This window comes from Thunnus albacares, chromosome 11 (assembly GCF_914725855.1).
Source record: "Thunnus albacares chromosome 11, fThuAlb1.1, whole genome shotgun sequence".
Classification (NCBI taxonomy): domain Eukaryota; kingdom Metazoa; phylum Chordata; class Actinopteri; order Scombriformes; family Scombridae; genus Thunnus; species Thunnus albacares.
In genome coordinates, this window is record NC_058116.1 from 20,915,382 (window position 1) to 20,929,375 (window position 13,994).

Genomic DNA, 13,994 nt, shown 5'->3' on the forward strand with positions numbered 1-13,994 from the left:
TATAGTCTCTAATCAGAGTTATTGAAAGTTATACCCTCTCTTGTCCTAGCATTTTCCCCCCAAACATATCAATATGTCAGTAATTGTAAAGTTTTAAATCTCATCGCAGAAAATAGAAAGCAAGAATGAACATTTTCTCACTTTTTAAACTTGTTGACAACAGTATTAAACTCACATTGAAACTCCTTTGTAGTCATGTAAGGACAGTTCAGTTGAGCAGGTTTGGGCACAAACATAAAATTTCCACAGCTGGGTGCTTGCCATTCTGCCCGCTTCATTGTTTGTCCTCAGTTTAGTGACATGAAAAGACCAAAACAAGCGTGACTGTTGTATGTGTATCTAATATTCAGTGTGTTTGTTGTGTGTCTCCTTGTAGTCCTGGCATGTCAGCAAAATTGCGAATGATTGTGCAACATGGACTGAACACTCTGAGGGCTGGAGAGAAACATGGACTCCAACCAGCATTGGCTATCCACTGGGCTCAATGTCTCAGCCAAACGGTACACACGCGCACACACACAAACACACACACACTGTTCTCTGCAAGCTCAGCGAGTAGCCAGCTAGAAAAACAAGTGTTTGCCAACCTTAGGGTCAGGACCTCATATGTGGGGTTACTTGACATGCAGATGAAGTTGCAGGAAATTTCTGATCCAGATATTCTTAATAAATAAGTTACTTTATAGCTCTAGAGTCATTTGTGCTGTTAATTATTTATTTTTTGGCATTTTATGCCTTTATTAGATAGAGATTGTAGAATTATGACGGGAAATGAGGGAGAGGGAAGACACACATAACAAAGGTTACCAGCTGGACTTTAACAGAGGAAGTTGCTGTCAGAGATGCAAACTCCTCACCTTTTGGCAAAATTCGCTGTTGAGACCAAATGGGTCACCAATGAGATTCATGTACACCCAAAGAGAATTGTAGAGGGGGAGGAGGGTGTTATCGCATTGATTGTGTTAGATGCAGACTTGGTTAATTGGGGAGAAACAGACCGAGCACCAAGTTATTCTCTTCACCTCAGAGTTGGTTTAAGTTGTTTGTGTGATGGTCAGCTGGTCTTGATTGTTACTGCCGTTTGCTGCTCTGCTCCGCTAACATCAGTCTCTGAGTGACGGTGTAGAAAGTTCACAATATACTTTTACGTTCATCTCGCAAAGGTAATTATTTAGTCAATAAATCAAAAAATGCTTGCAACGCTGCACTGCCTTTTTTGAAGATGAACTCTAGTAGCGTGTGCACGCTGTAGACTGTCTGGGTGCCGCACTGCCCTCACAGTTGAGTTCTGCCTTTTTCGTTCCGACAACATCACATTAATTAACATTTAGAAAATCGATTTTTGACATTTGTGAATCAATTCAGAATCATAAGATATATCAGTCGAGATTCTAATGTGAAACTTTTCTTCTTCTTTTTTTTTTTCTTCATCCACCCCTAACAATTAGAGTTTTGGACAGTTGGTCAGACAAACGAAGACCTTTGAAGATCTTTAACTGTGAGAAATTATAACAGGGTTTTTTCTTTTTTAATATTTACTGACATTTTATATACAAATGATCGATTAATCATGGAAAAAAATGTAGATAAATCAGTAGTTGCAGCCCTAATGACAATATTAAGCAAATTTTTAAATTCATACTTTAAAATGAAGAAGACGAAAAACCATCAAAAAGAAGACTTATTGGAGGAAAAAAGCCACATCTCCTTTCTATAAAGGATAATGTTATTCAAACAGTTCCTCCTTTCCATTAGGAGCTGTAGAAGTTAGCAGATGCATTTACTGTATCCGGTGAAATAATGGTAATGACCTTTTTAGATTAGATGCATTGTATATTGTAAAAGCCAACACTAATTTATTGCCAGTATTTTTCTTCATCTTGATATGTCTTGTTAGAGAGACAGATGGATGGATGAACAGCTGGGGGGGGGGGCAGCCATTTGAGTTTTTGTGTTCTTACAGTTTAAATGCTTTTTTTAAACATAGGGCTGGAAAAGCATTGAGCTGAAGATCAGTGTGTTGATTATTGATTCCTTTTTTTATGTGTTTTGTGTAGGGTTGTTTTACCCCATAATGGCTGTTAGTTTTCAGGCGGATGCAAATAAACTTAAAAGTAACTAAAAATTTGTTTGTAAAGCGAGTATCTTTCAAAATTTTCTCCAAGGGGAGTATGCCCCCCTAGTTGTGGTAGGTTTTCTCTATCCACGCAATGTTCTTACCTTTTTTACCCCTTACCTGTTTGCATCTCTGTGCTCTGTTTTAACCCCTTTAGCCATGGGCTTCTCCTCGTCCTCCTCTTCATTCTCCTTCTTTGTGCTCTTAAAGTTGATATTTAAAAGTACGCCATACGCACATTGACTCAAAATGATAAGATTGTCAGCTAGAGAGGGGTCAGTTATGTGGGTGGCAGTCGTCCACACACACACACACACACACACACACACGCGCGCGCGCAGCACTGCCCGATAAATCGCACTTGTTTGCCTTTACACCTGCTCCTGCCTGTCACTCACTTTACAACTGTTAAATGTGATGCACATGTGGTTTTCCAAACAACCACATGTGCTGCTTCTCTGACTGTGTCAGTTTGTTTGAATGGTAGCACGTGTAACAACTGAAGGCTTGACTTCTGTCAAAAGTTTACTGTATGTCAGCTCTGCATTTAGCTCATGTGACAGGCTCACCTTCTTTCCTTTATATTCAGCTGTGTTTTTGCATGTCTAACAACCCAGGGTGATGGAGTGAACTCGTACTATGACCAGAAGGAGTACATCAACCGCAGTGTTCACTACTGGAAAGTTGTCCTTCCACTGTTGGACAAAATAAAAAACAGACGCAGTATACCCGAACCCCTTGACCCACTCTTCTTACACTTTTCCTCCAAAGATATTCAGGTTAGTATTGTTGTCATGATTTCTGTCTCTTATATGAAATTCAGGATGTTAGCAGTCATTAATTAGGTTTATCCTTGTTTTTACAGTTATCACCCCTATCACTGTATCTTGTAGTGTATTGCTTTGATTAGGTTGTAAATGATTTTTGAGTATGATGTTTTTCAACCAGTAAGTAGTTCTGTAGGTGAGATGATAGAGCATTGTAGAGCTTAGGGTAAGGGGTTTGATTCCCACTGGAGCCACTACAGCAAATACATATTAACCTGTTGTAATATTTTGAGAGATCTAAGTTGTACCATCACTTACAAATTGTGTATTTCTGTGGGTACATGTCCGTGTCCTTTTTTTTTTTTTTTTTAGATCTCATCTGTGAAGGGATATGAAGAGGAAGCCAAAATCACGTATGCAGTTTTCCTTGACATTGAAGGCAAGACAGAGGAGGCCATCGCTACCTTGGAAACTATCAATAACATGTCGTCCGTCTGGCATCTGGCTCAGGTAAGTAATTTGCTTCGATATAATTGACCATCTGACTTTAACAATAGCTGTCTATTTATAATATATATTTCAATTACAGTAGATAACAAACATTTTAGAAGATTATGGCCAATAGACAAGCTTTTGTTATAGATCTTGAGAGCTCTATCAGCACCAATCCTGATACCACACATAGTTGATGCACCAAAGTATTTCTTGATTGTAGCTGAAGATTGTTTACATTTTGAATATTGTGACTCAGGTTTTGGTTTTGCATACCAATCCAGTTTAATAGATTGTGATTTGCCAATAGTGTAAAAGTATTTATTGGTGCAGACGTCCTCAGGGCTACTATCCGTATGAACTCCTTAAAGAAAAAAAGACATTATGGCTAAAGAGGATGCTAATCAAACAATGTCAAACTTATGCAGATACCTCAAAGTTCACCTGTATCATGCATCCCAAGGGTGGATGCTGATGTTAGTCTTTCTGAAGCCTGTGCTTGTCTTTGCATTTGTTTTCTATAATATGTTTTGTTTCCTTGGCAGATCTACCAGCGGCTGTCAGAGGAGGCCAGCAATGGGGTTGAGGAGACCCAAGACAGGTGCATCACTTTCCTGAGGAAGTTCAGGACCTACCTGTCCAAGATCTACAATGCCAATGCAGATGACATTGAGAAGGTAAGTCCAATATTTTGTAGCTCTGAGCAAGTTTAACTTTCAAAACAGAAGCATGTTTGATGAAATATCCTTTACATGGTTTATCCTGTTATCTTTATACTCCTACTATTAAATGTAACAACTCCACAGAAATAAAACCATTGTCTACATTTTGTGTCCCAGTTGCCTGTGTCCATGGAGGAAGTTGTGGACCTCCTGAATGATGTGAACCAACAGCTGGGGGACGATGGGGAGGACATGGATGAAGAGGAAGAGAAAGAGGACATGGGTCGAAGAGGACCAGCCCACTCCAGCCCTGCTCATCCCACAGAAACCAGTGCCACCATATCCCACATCAAATTTTCCACTCTCTCCCCTAACAAAAGCATTGTCTCTCCTTCCAAAAGACACCTGGTAGGTTCAGGTTATTGGTTTTGAAAACAATCATTTAGAAGACAATTTTAGATTTCTATATGGTTACTAAAAGTGTTTGATTGTATATATCTCAGACATCTTGATAAAAGTTGTACATTACTGACATAATTTATTTTCCCTGTTGTATAGATTTCCCCGAAGACCCCACCTCATTGGGTGGAGGACCAGAAAAGTCTCCTCCAGATGCTGTGTCAGCAAGTTGAAGCTCTCAAGGTCAGAATTAGGGACTAAGCACGTTTTATTTAATTTCACACAAATTCCACCCAGAAGGAATTATTTAAGGAATCCGGTGAAAATCTTTTTTATTGTTATTTACCGTCAGACAACCTCTCCGTTTCCCCCTTGCATGTGTCTTGACCATTTCTTCATTCAGTTTATTGTGTCCCTCTCTGATTGTCCTAAAGTTCATATGTCAATGGTTTTCATTCGGTACGATCTCTGCAGCCTTGTGCCCGCTCCCTTCTCAGTCACTTCCACACTACCACCCCTTAGCACATTCTCTTCACTAATGGTAAATGTGCACACCCCCCCCACCTACCTGAACTCCCTCATTCAGCTTTATGCGCCTTCTTGTTCGCTATGATCTGCAAATAAACAATGACAAATCCTGGCATCACTGTAAAACAGGAAATCTCAATCCAAACTCTTCTCCTATGTGGTCCCTTGGTAGTGGAACGAGTTACCAAACTCAACTGGATCAGCAGAATCCATATGTCTTCACAAATCGCTTAAAGACCTACCTCTTCCAAATTTACTATGCGCTAATGTGTTATTTCATGTATCTGCAACTTTGCCTCACTTAAGTCAGGTGGATATGTCTTATTCTCAAAGGCTTCTCCTTGATCTGTGGCTTGGATTTTACCTGCCAAATGAAAAAATGTAAATGGAATGAGAACAATATTTATGTTGAGTTTTCAGCAACATGAAGTAAAACAGGAGCACAGCATTTAGAAATTTAGAAAAGGCCCATCTCTAATAATAGCCTGTTTCAAATAGAGGCCTCTGCTGTTAAAGCAAATAAAGGCCCTGGCCACTATTTGACATTTTTTTATGGTTTTGAACACGGCACAGTAAATAATGTTGATTTTCTACATGAAATGGCTTAATCACTCTTGTGTCTTACTTTTTCTGTGGGTTAAATGCTCTGTTCAATTCTCATTAAGCTCCTTGTTTTGCAGAATGAGGTTCATGATCTGAGACACAACTCTTCAGGGAATGCAGGCTCTCCTCATCACAAGATGTATGGGGAGAGTTACGGAGCTGAGGGCTTACAGGACACTTTCACGCCAGTCCAGTCCTACCATGGGGCCCCTCTAACAGGTCTGCATACTACATAGAACAAAAGCATGTCTTAATGTATAGTGCCATATTGTTTTTTATAAATGCTTTGATGAACAGAATAAATTGTTTTAATTAACAAAATCTTTGTCTGTATTTTTAAGTTGCGACCACAGGCCCCTCTGTGTACTACAATCAATCTCCAGCATATAACTCACAGTATCTCCTGCGCACAGCAGCAAATGTAACCCCCACCAAGGTAATTACATTACTGTTTAACTCTAATTTACAGTAATAAACTTTTTCAGAGTATGTTGAATGACATTTGATTTTGTTTTCTTTTTTTGCTTTACACAGGGCCCAATGTATGGTATGAACCGTATGCCACCTCAGCAGCATATGTATGCCTACCAGCAGCCCACACATACACCTCCATTGCAGACAGCCCCGGCCTGCATTTACCCTCCTCAAGAACAGGTCTTTGGTGCCCCTCTTCGATTTGAATCACCAGCCACTAGCCTTCTTTCCCCATATAGTGAAGAATATTATGGCCAGAGTGTATCCCAACAAACCACCAACCCTCCCTTACCTGAACCTGGCTACTTCACCAAACCCTCTGTAGCCCCTGTTCAGCCACCAAAGAGCATCGCGGGGAAGCCTATGGAATTTGGGAAGCTCTCATTCAGCCAGCAGGCACCTGCTGAAGTTCCCAAAGTGCCTAGTTTTGGAGCAAGCACAGTTGCCCAGTCAACACCTTCAGCTGCATTTAAATTTAACTCCAACTTTAAATCCAATGATGGAGATTTCACTTTCTCGGCTTCTCAGGCCAAGCATAGTGAAAGTTTGCTTGGTCTTCTTACGTCAGACATTCCCACTAAAACAGATACTGTTCCAGAGAAGCCCATAGCTCAAGAGCAGCCCCCCAGCCAAACGGGCATCTTCACCTTTGGCAATAAAAATTCTAATGGCTTCTCCTTTGCTGATGCAGCACAGAGCACAAATACCGGAAGTCTGTTTGGAAATGTGGAGCAGCCATTTAAATTTGGGGATGTTACCAAGCCAGTGTTTGGGATAGCCAAGGCTACTGCAGAAGAGGAAAGGGCGGTAGATAGCGACAATGACAGCACGCATGTTGAGGAGGATGAAGATGGTCCTCACTTTGAACCCATTGTACCCCTTCCGGACAAAGTAGATGTGAAAACAGGTGAGGAAGAAGAGGAGGAGATGTTTTGCAATAGAGCAAAGCTGTATCGATTTGACACAGAGACAAAAGAATGGAAGGAGCGGGGCATTGGCAACGTTAAAATCCTAAAACACAGCACTAAAGGGAAGGTTCGCCTCTTGATGAGAAGAGAACAGGTCCTTAAGATCTGTGCCAATCATTACATCAATGCTGATATGCTACTGAAACCGAATGCTGGCTCTGACAAATCCTGGGTCTGGAATGCCATTGATTATGCAGACGAAGAGCCTAAGCCTGAGCAACTAGCCATCCGCTTCAAAACCGTAGATGAGGCATCACTTTTCAAAGCCAAGTTTGAGGAAGCTCAGAAAATTGTGTTGAGATCGTCAGAGAAGCATGATCAACAGGAGAAGAAAGAGGAAAGCTTAAAAACCTCTGATTCATTGGCCGCACAGTTTGCACTGAAAGAAGGGGAATGGGACTGTACTGTGTGCTGTGTAAGAAATAAATCCAAGGATATGCAGTGTGTTGCTTGTCAAAGTGCCAATCCTAATTCTTCATCAAAACCAGACATTCAGGCTGCAAGTGAAACCAAAGGCAGTCCCTTTACTTTCAAATTTGGGACTGATGCATCAAAACCTAGTAGTTCTGGCTCTCCATTTACTGGATTTGGTGCTTTTGGAGCTTCCATACCCCCTTCATTTACGTTTGGCACAAGCACCTCAAAAACTGCTGACACAGTAACCAGTGCCTTTAGTGCTGGCTTTGGGGCTCAGTTTGGCAAGAAGCCAGGGCAGTGGGACTGTGGCACATGCTCTGTAACAAATGAGGCCTCTGCAGACAGTTGTGTTTCTTGTAAAGCTCTGAAAGTTTCACCTAAAACAACTGCCACAGCACAAGTGGCACCAGCTGCAACTGCACCTGTAGTTAAGCCCTCAGATGTTGTTGACTCTGGGTTTGGTGCCCAGTTTAGCAAGAAGCCAGGGCAGTGGGACTGTGATGTATGTGAAGTAAGAAATGAAGCTTCATCTGGCAAATGTGTCGCCTGTGGCACTCCCAACCCTACTGCTAAATCAAAAGAGGGTGCTCCAGTTGTGTCCACTCTGTCAACAGTGTCAGTTTTGTCAGGAATTGTGCCTGATATTGCAAAGAAGGATGAAAAGTGGGACTGCAGTTCCTGCCTGGTCAGAAATGATGCATCAGCTGCTGAATGTTTTTCTTGCCACACCCCTCGTGAAACCCCCTCTTTAGAAGCCATGTTTGCCAAGAAGGATGGAGAATGGGACTGTGATATGTGTCTGGTGAGAAATGACGCTTCTGCCAATAAGTGTGTGGCCTGTCAGACGCCAAATCCCAATGCCAAAAGCATAACCAGCACTGCTCCTTCAGCTTCCTCCTTTAGCTTTACCTTTGGAACGAAGAGTTCATCAAGCCAGCCTGCTGGAACTGGATTTACAATGCCTTTTGCAGCAGGCAGCACTTTCCAGTTTGGGCAAAACAAAGATAACAGTTCAGCTGCTTCTTTCAAGTTTGAGGCTCCACAGTCTGGATCTAGTACCACAAGTTCTTCAGGCTTCTCTTTCTCAATGCCCATTCCATCTGATGGCTTCAAGTTTGGCATTCAGGACACTGCAAAAGAAACTCCCTCAACTGATAATGAGACAACCCCATCAGGGCCAGCTTCTAGTTTTCTTAAAAGCATAGCTGACAAACACAAGGAGAAAGTAGATGCATCTACACCTTTAGTAGGCCAAACAGAGCAAGATCAAAATCCATTAATTTCTGGGAAAACTGATTCATTCAGTTTTGCAGATCTGGCACAATCCTCTGGAGGAGACTTCCAGTTTGGCCAGACCGACCCCGATTTCAAAGGTTTCTGTGGGGCTGGTGAGCAGGTGTTCTCATCCTTCCAGGCAACGCCCACCAAGGCAGATGCCCCAAATGAGGTGGAGGAAGACGGCATGTATAAAACCGAGGAAAATGATGATATCCAGTTTGAGCCAGTGGTCCAGATGCCTGACAAGGTGGACCTGGTGACAGGGGAGGAGGATGAGCAGGTTCTTTATTCTCAGCGTGTCAAACTGTTCAGATTTGATTCTAACACCAGTCAGTGGAAAGAGCGTGGTGTAGGAATCCTTAAATTCCTAAAAAACACCACTAATGGCAGGCTAAGGGTACTGATGAGAAGAGAGCAAGTTCTGAAGGTTTGTGCCAACCACTGGATTACCACCACTATGAATCTTAAGCCGCTGGCGGGCTCAGACAAGGCATGGATTTGGATGGCCAATGATTTCTCTGATGGGGATGCTAAACCAGAGCAGTTGGCTGCCAAATTTAAAACCCCAGAGCTTGCTGAGGAATTTAAGGAAAAGTTTGAAGAGTGTCAAAGACTTCTCTTAGACATCCCCCTACAAACTCCGCACAAGCTTGTTGACACAGGTAGAACAGCACATCTCATTCAAAAAGCGGAGGAAATGAAGTCTGGTTTGAAAGACCTAAAATTCTTCCTGACAGATGAGAAAACAAAGATCAAAGATGATGACAGCCAGGGAGACATTACAACAACCAGCAATGTTTCAAGCCTTGTAATGAAGCCTCACGGTGAAACCACTGGCCCCACCCTAGAATGGGACCACTATGACCTTAGAGAAGGGGCTTTAGATGATACTGCTGACTCATCAGTCTATGCCTCTCCCCTCGCCAGCAGCCCCCTGAGAAAGAACCTTTTCCGCTTTGGGGAATCCACTGGTGGATTCAGTTTCAGCTTCCAGCCTGGCATTAGCCCCTCCAAATCTCCTGCTAAGCTTAACCAGAGCAGAGCCTCAGTGGGCACTGATGACGAGCAGGATGTAACCCAGGATGAGGAGAGAGATGGCCAGTACTTTGAACCTGTGGTCCCCTTGCCTGATCTGGTTGAAACTTCCACAGGGGAGGAAAATGAACAGATAGTCTTCAGTCACAGGGCAAAACTGTATCGCTACGACAAGGAGCAGAGTCAGTGGAAGGAGAGGGGTATTGGAGACCTCAAGATCTTGCAGAATTTCGACACCAAACGAGTGAGGTTGATAATGAGGAGAGATCAGGTACTCAAGATCTGTGCTAACCACTGGATCACAACGGCCATGAAGCTTGAACCTATGAAGGGCGCTGAGAAGGCCTGGGTCTGGAGTGCCTTGGACTTTGCTGAAGCTGGCGAAGGTAATATTGAGCAGTTGGCTGTTAGATTCAAACTGCTGGACACTGCAAACACATTTAAACAGGTCTTTGAAGAAGCCAAGGGTGCACAAGAAAGAGGGGAACTTGTGACCCCAGTTACAACCGGGGTTGCCACACCTCAAGACAGTGGACCTGCACAATCAGGAAATAGTGCTACAGCAGTGTGTGGGAAGGCAGCCATTGCTGTTCTGGAAGAGACTACAAAGGAACGTACAGACCTTTCTCCCGACAGTAAGCCATGTGCAGCTGGGTCTCAGAGTCCAGGCAACACCTCCAAGTCAGTGGTGTCGCCCCCTAAATTTGTGTTTGGCTCTGATAGCCTTCAGAAGATTTTTGGCAGTCCAAAATCTCACTCTGACACTGATGACTGTGAATCCGGGTTGAAGGCCAAAGATTCTGGACGTCTTGCCAGGACTTCATCTGCAGCACCTGCATTCAAAATCCCAGAGAAAGGTAAAAAAAAAAAAAAAAATCTTACTATTTATGGAATATTTGTTTGATTTTCTGTTTTTGAATGGGTATTATGACTGTTTTTGTTCATTTGATTTTTACTCCATTGTCTTGTTCCATCTGCATCTCATTGCTCCATCATCTTCTTAGTTGACCCAACCAAGACCATTCTCAAGTTTTTCTAGGAAAGTTGTTGGACAGTAGTGTTTAAAATCACTTCCCATCTCCTCCCCATGCAGCCACCTCACATACATTATTTAAGTATACCTAAGATATTATGCACCTTTTATTTACAGTTATACAATAACTTATCTACAGTAGGTTTTAGTGAACATGCTGCACATACGTTGCATACCCTCAGAGCTTGTCTGGTAACATTCATTGCAAAACATTTTCACATAATTGATTCATATTTTCATTTTAACAATTTTGGCCTTGTTTTCTGATTATGATACCAGCCTCACAATTAGTTTCTCTTCGCCCAACAACCCATCATCCTTTAGGGCTGGATTTTAGGCTTTTCAAAGATAACCCAATGGCCTTTTGGACCAGCACATCAACCACCCAATTTGAACCCCCAGGTACTCTAATCACTGCAGTGTGTGTTAACACTTCTCAGCTGTCACCTGGCTGGCCCGTACTATTAGAAAGAAATAACCTGGATGCACGGAGTGGAAAAAACAGTGAAGCTAATGTGTTGCATGTCCTGTGTGTGTGTGTGGAGGTGCAGTTTAACTGTACAAAGAATTTTAGTAATTGTAATCATACTTAAACGCACAATGTCATTTTCTGATGCCAGGGGTCTCTCAATCAAAACCATAACAAAAGATGGAGTTTGATGTTGTGAAGTAGTGTGGGATCATAGGAATTGTTGTCTTCTTTGTTAAACAACCACTACTGCCATTATTGCAGTCAGTTTCTCCCAGTTAGGATTCCGTCAATGTTCATCTTTTAGGAGGTTTTTACAAGGAGCTGAATTATCCACAGAGGTTTCTTCCTCTCCGAAACAAACAGACCTGGTGATTAAAACCAGAAAAAACACTGAATAAAACAGTTTCATGTTAAAAATCAGTGTTTCTAGTTGTTAGTTTCTAGTTGTTAGTTAATTTGGTAATAATGAATGGGCAGTTGAACTTGTACTAATCAATAGAGACAGATTTAAACTAGTTTTGCGTAGCTTCAGGGAGCAGGTTAGTGAAAGCAAAGGTTCTCCGTCTTATGAAAGGTGAGCTGAGAAGATTCCACAGAGAGCGTTCCCTCCGAGAGGAATGCACTATGCAAACGTCACACGTGCCATTTTTAGTGCAGGATGTGTAGCAACAGCATGAAACGCAATTCCCTCTCTAGTCTGGCTTCTGCCAGTGATGTGCACCTCAGCAAAGGCTAATTCGAGTTAAAGCTCAGGTATGTATGCTATTCAATGATACAGGGCCATGTTTCCTACAGTAAGTGGTGTAGTCTGTCAAATAAAAATAAAAACACCAAGACATGCATACATAAATGTTCTCTTAATACAACTTGTCTCACACATCGGTAAATCGAATGCATGCCATTCGTTTTTGCTGTGCATGTTTTTTTTGTGTGTGTGGAACTAACACCTGTGGTTATAAAGGGAATAAAACAGCTTAATCTGTGCCTTTTCTTAAGTTTTTTTTTGCTAGCCTGACTGTGTTGTTCTACTTTAATTTGTCTGTTGTAGGAGAAGACAGTGCAAGGTCGGATGATGACTCTGACGTGGAGATCGTCTATGTCAGGGAACCCACTGCCGAACAGGCTGCTTTAGCCAGGAAACTCCTGCTGCCTCTCACCTTCTTCTGCTACCAGAATGAACCAGGCTACACCAGCGATGATGAACCTGATGGTGAGACCAAAGTATAAGAAACAGTAATCTTTTAATGGTGTACTTGTGAGTGAGAGTTCATTAAAAAAGGAAAATGACATTTCATTTGAAATAACATGGACACTGGTAACAGACATCATGTAAATAAATGAATTAAACAATGGTATTCAAATGCAGTCGTCATAGAGGTAATCACTGTTAAAAAAAATGTATGAACATTATCCAGAAAGCTAAGAAAAGGTCTCTTGTTCTATTTGGATATGGAGGTTTTAGCTGTCGTGTCTCACCTAAAATTGTCACGACACCAGAATTTTAAACTTTGATACAATTCTAGTATAAAAATGATACTCGATACCTCAAAATAGGATCTTTTTTTTTTTTCTTTTCTTTTTTTTTATTAAATTTGACACGTGACCCACTAGTCATGTGGTGGGTTTGTTGCTGGAGAGAACGCTGTAACAGCCACAGGTTGATGACCAGTTGATTTTATTCCCTGTTGTTTCATCTGTGCAGCCTTTGGTTGAAAATCTGATTGTATATCTGTTTTTGGGTTTTTTTTGGTGTTGTTTTTTTAATATCTTTGGTACTTTTGATACTGTCAAATTGATAATTAACGGAGATCGTATCGATCCTTTCGACGACCTTAGTCTCACCGTGACGACAAAATGTGATGTCTGTAAGGCTGGCAGTCATTGAATCTGAATATGTCAATCAGAAGTGTAGACAAAACAAACACAACACTGACTTAACATTCATGCTCACTCGTATTGTCAAAGATCTGTTTTCAGTCAGGTTGCAGTTGGAGATGTGGCACCAACACAGCTCATCTGTACAAGAAAGAAATATAAATTAAGTGACATGTGTTGAATTTGTTTTGAATTTGAATCAGATGAGGACTATGAGTCAGCAGTGAAAGCCTTAAATGGAAAGCTCTACCCTGATCCTCTGGAGAGAAAGGCAGCAGCATCTGGTGGTGGTGATGGTAAGTATGTCATGTCATATCACACATAATGTTAAATACCTCAACCCAATTTTTTTTCATTCGTCAGTCACCATTCTGCTTAGATTAATTTCACTGACTGAGCTGTGATAGATGAAGAATTATCTCTACATTTACAGTATACACTACATGGCCTAAAGTATGTGGACTTTATCGAAAGTCACTCTCTAGTCTTAAACTTGTGTGTACTCCATTTAGAGTCAGACTGCCAGGTGGTCTGGGAGAAGAAGCCGACGCCAGAGGAGGAGGAGAAGGCCAAAAGCCTCCAGCTTCCACCCACCTTCTTCTGTGGCCTGAGCACCACAGACAGTGACCCAGATCACGACAAATCTGAAGACTTTGAGACAGAGGTCCGCAAGGCACAACAAGACCTGGTAAGCAGTTTTTTTTTTTTTTTTTTCTAGATTATTTTTGCCTTTTATTGGACAGTGGGCAGCAAAAAGGCAGACAGGAAACAAGGAGAGGGAGATGGGTATGACATGCAACAAAGGTCCCTGGCTGGAATCGAACCAGGGACCTTGCAGTTATGTGGCATGGGTGGTAAACATTCGGCTATGGGGG

General features: G+C 41.9%; 1 protein-coding gene across 2 annotated transcripts in view; it reads left to right on the plus strand.

The window, feature by feature from the left end:
• Positions 1-13,994, plus strand: part of ranbp2 (RAN binding protein 2) — a 30,419-nt gene that overhangs the window by 8,296 nt on the left and 8,129 nt on the right. Inside the window, exons 12-24 of one of the 2 annotated variants that reach the window (XM_044365195.1) lie at positions 377-500; positions 2,734-2,895; positions 3,256-3,393; positions 3,921-4,052; positions 4,215-4,445; positions 4,596-4,679; positions 5,645-5,786; positions 5,909-6,003; positions 6,102-10,596; positions 11,097-11,174; positions 12,293-12,454; positions 13,323-13,415; positions 13,632-13,807. In XM_044365195.1, the coding sequence (XP_044221130.1) occupies positions 377-500; positions 2,734-2,895; positions 3,256-3,393; positions 3,921-4,052; positions 4,215-4,445; positions 4,596-4,679; positions 5,645-5,786; positions 5,909-6,003; positions 6,102-10,596; positions 11,097-11,174; positions 12,293-12,454; positions 13,323-13,415; positions 13,632-13,807 (6,112 nt within the window). The remainder of the gene's footprint in view (positions 1-376; positions 501-2,733; positions 2,896-3,255; positions 3,394-3,920; positions 4,053-4,214; positions 4,446-4,595; positions 4,680-5,644; positions 5,787-5,908; positions 6,004-6,101; positions 10,597-11,096; positions 11,175-12,292; positions 12,455-13,322; positions 13,416-13,631; positions 13,808-13,994) is intronic. The other variant, XM_044365196.1, reaches the window with a different exon arrangement.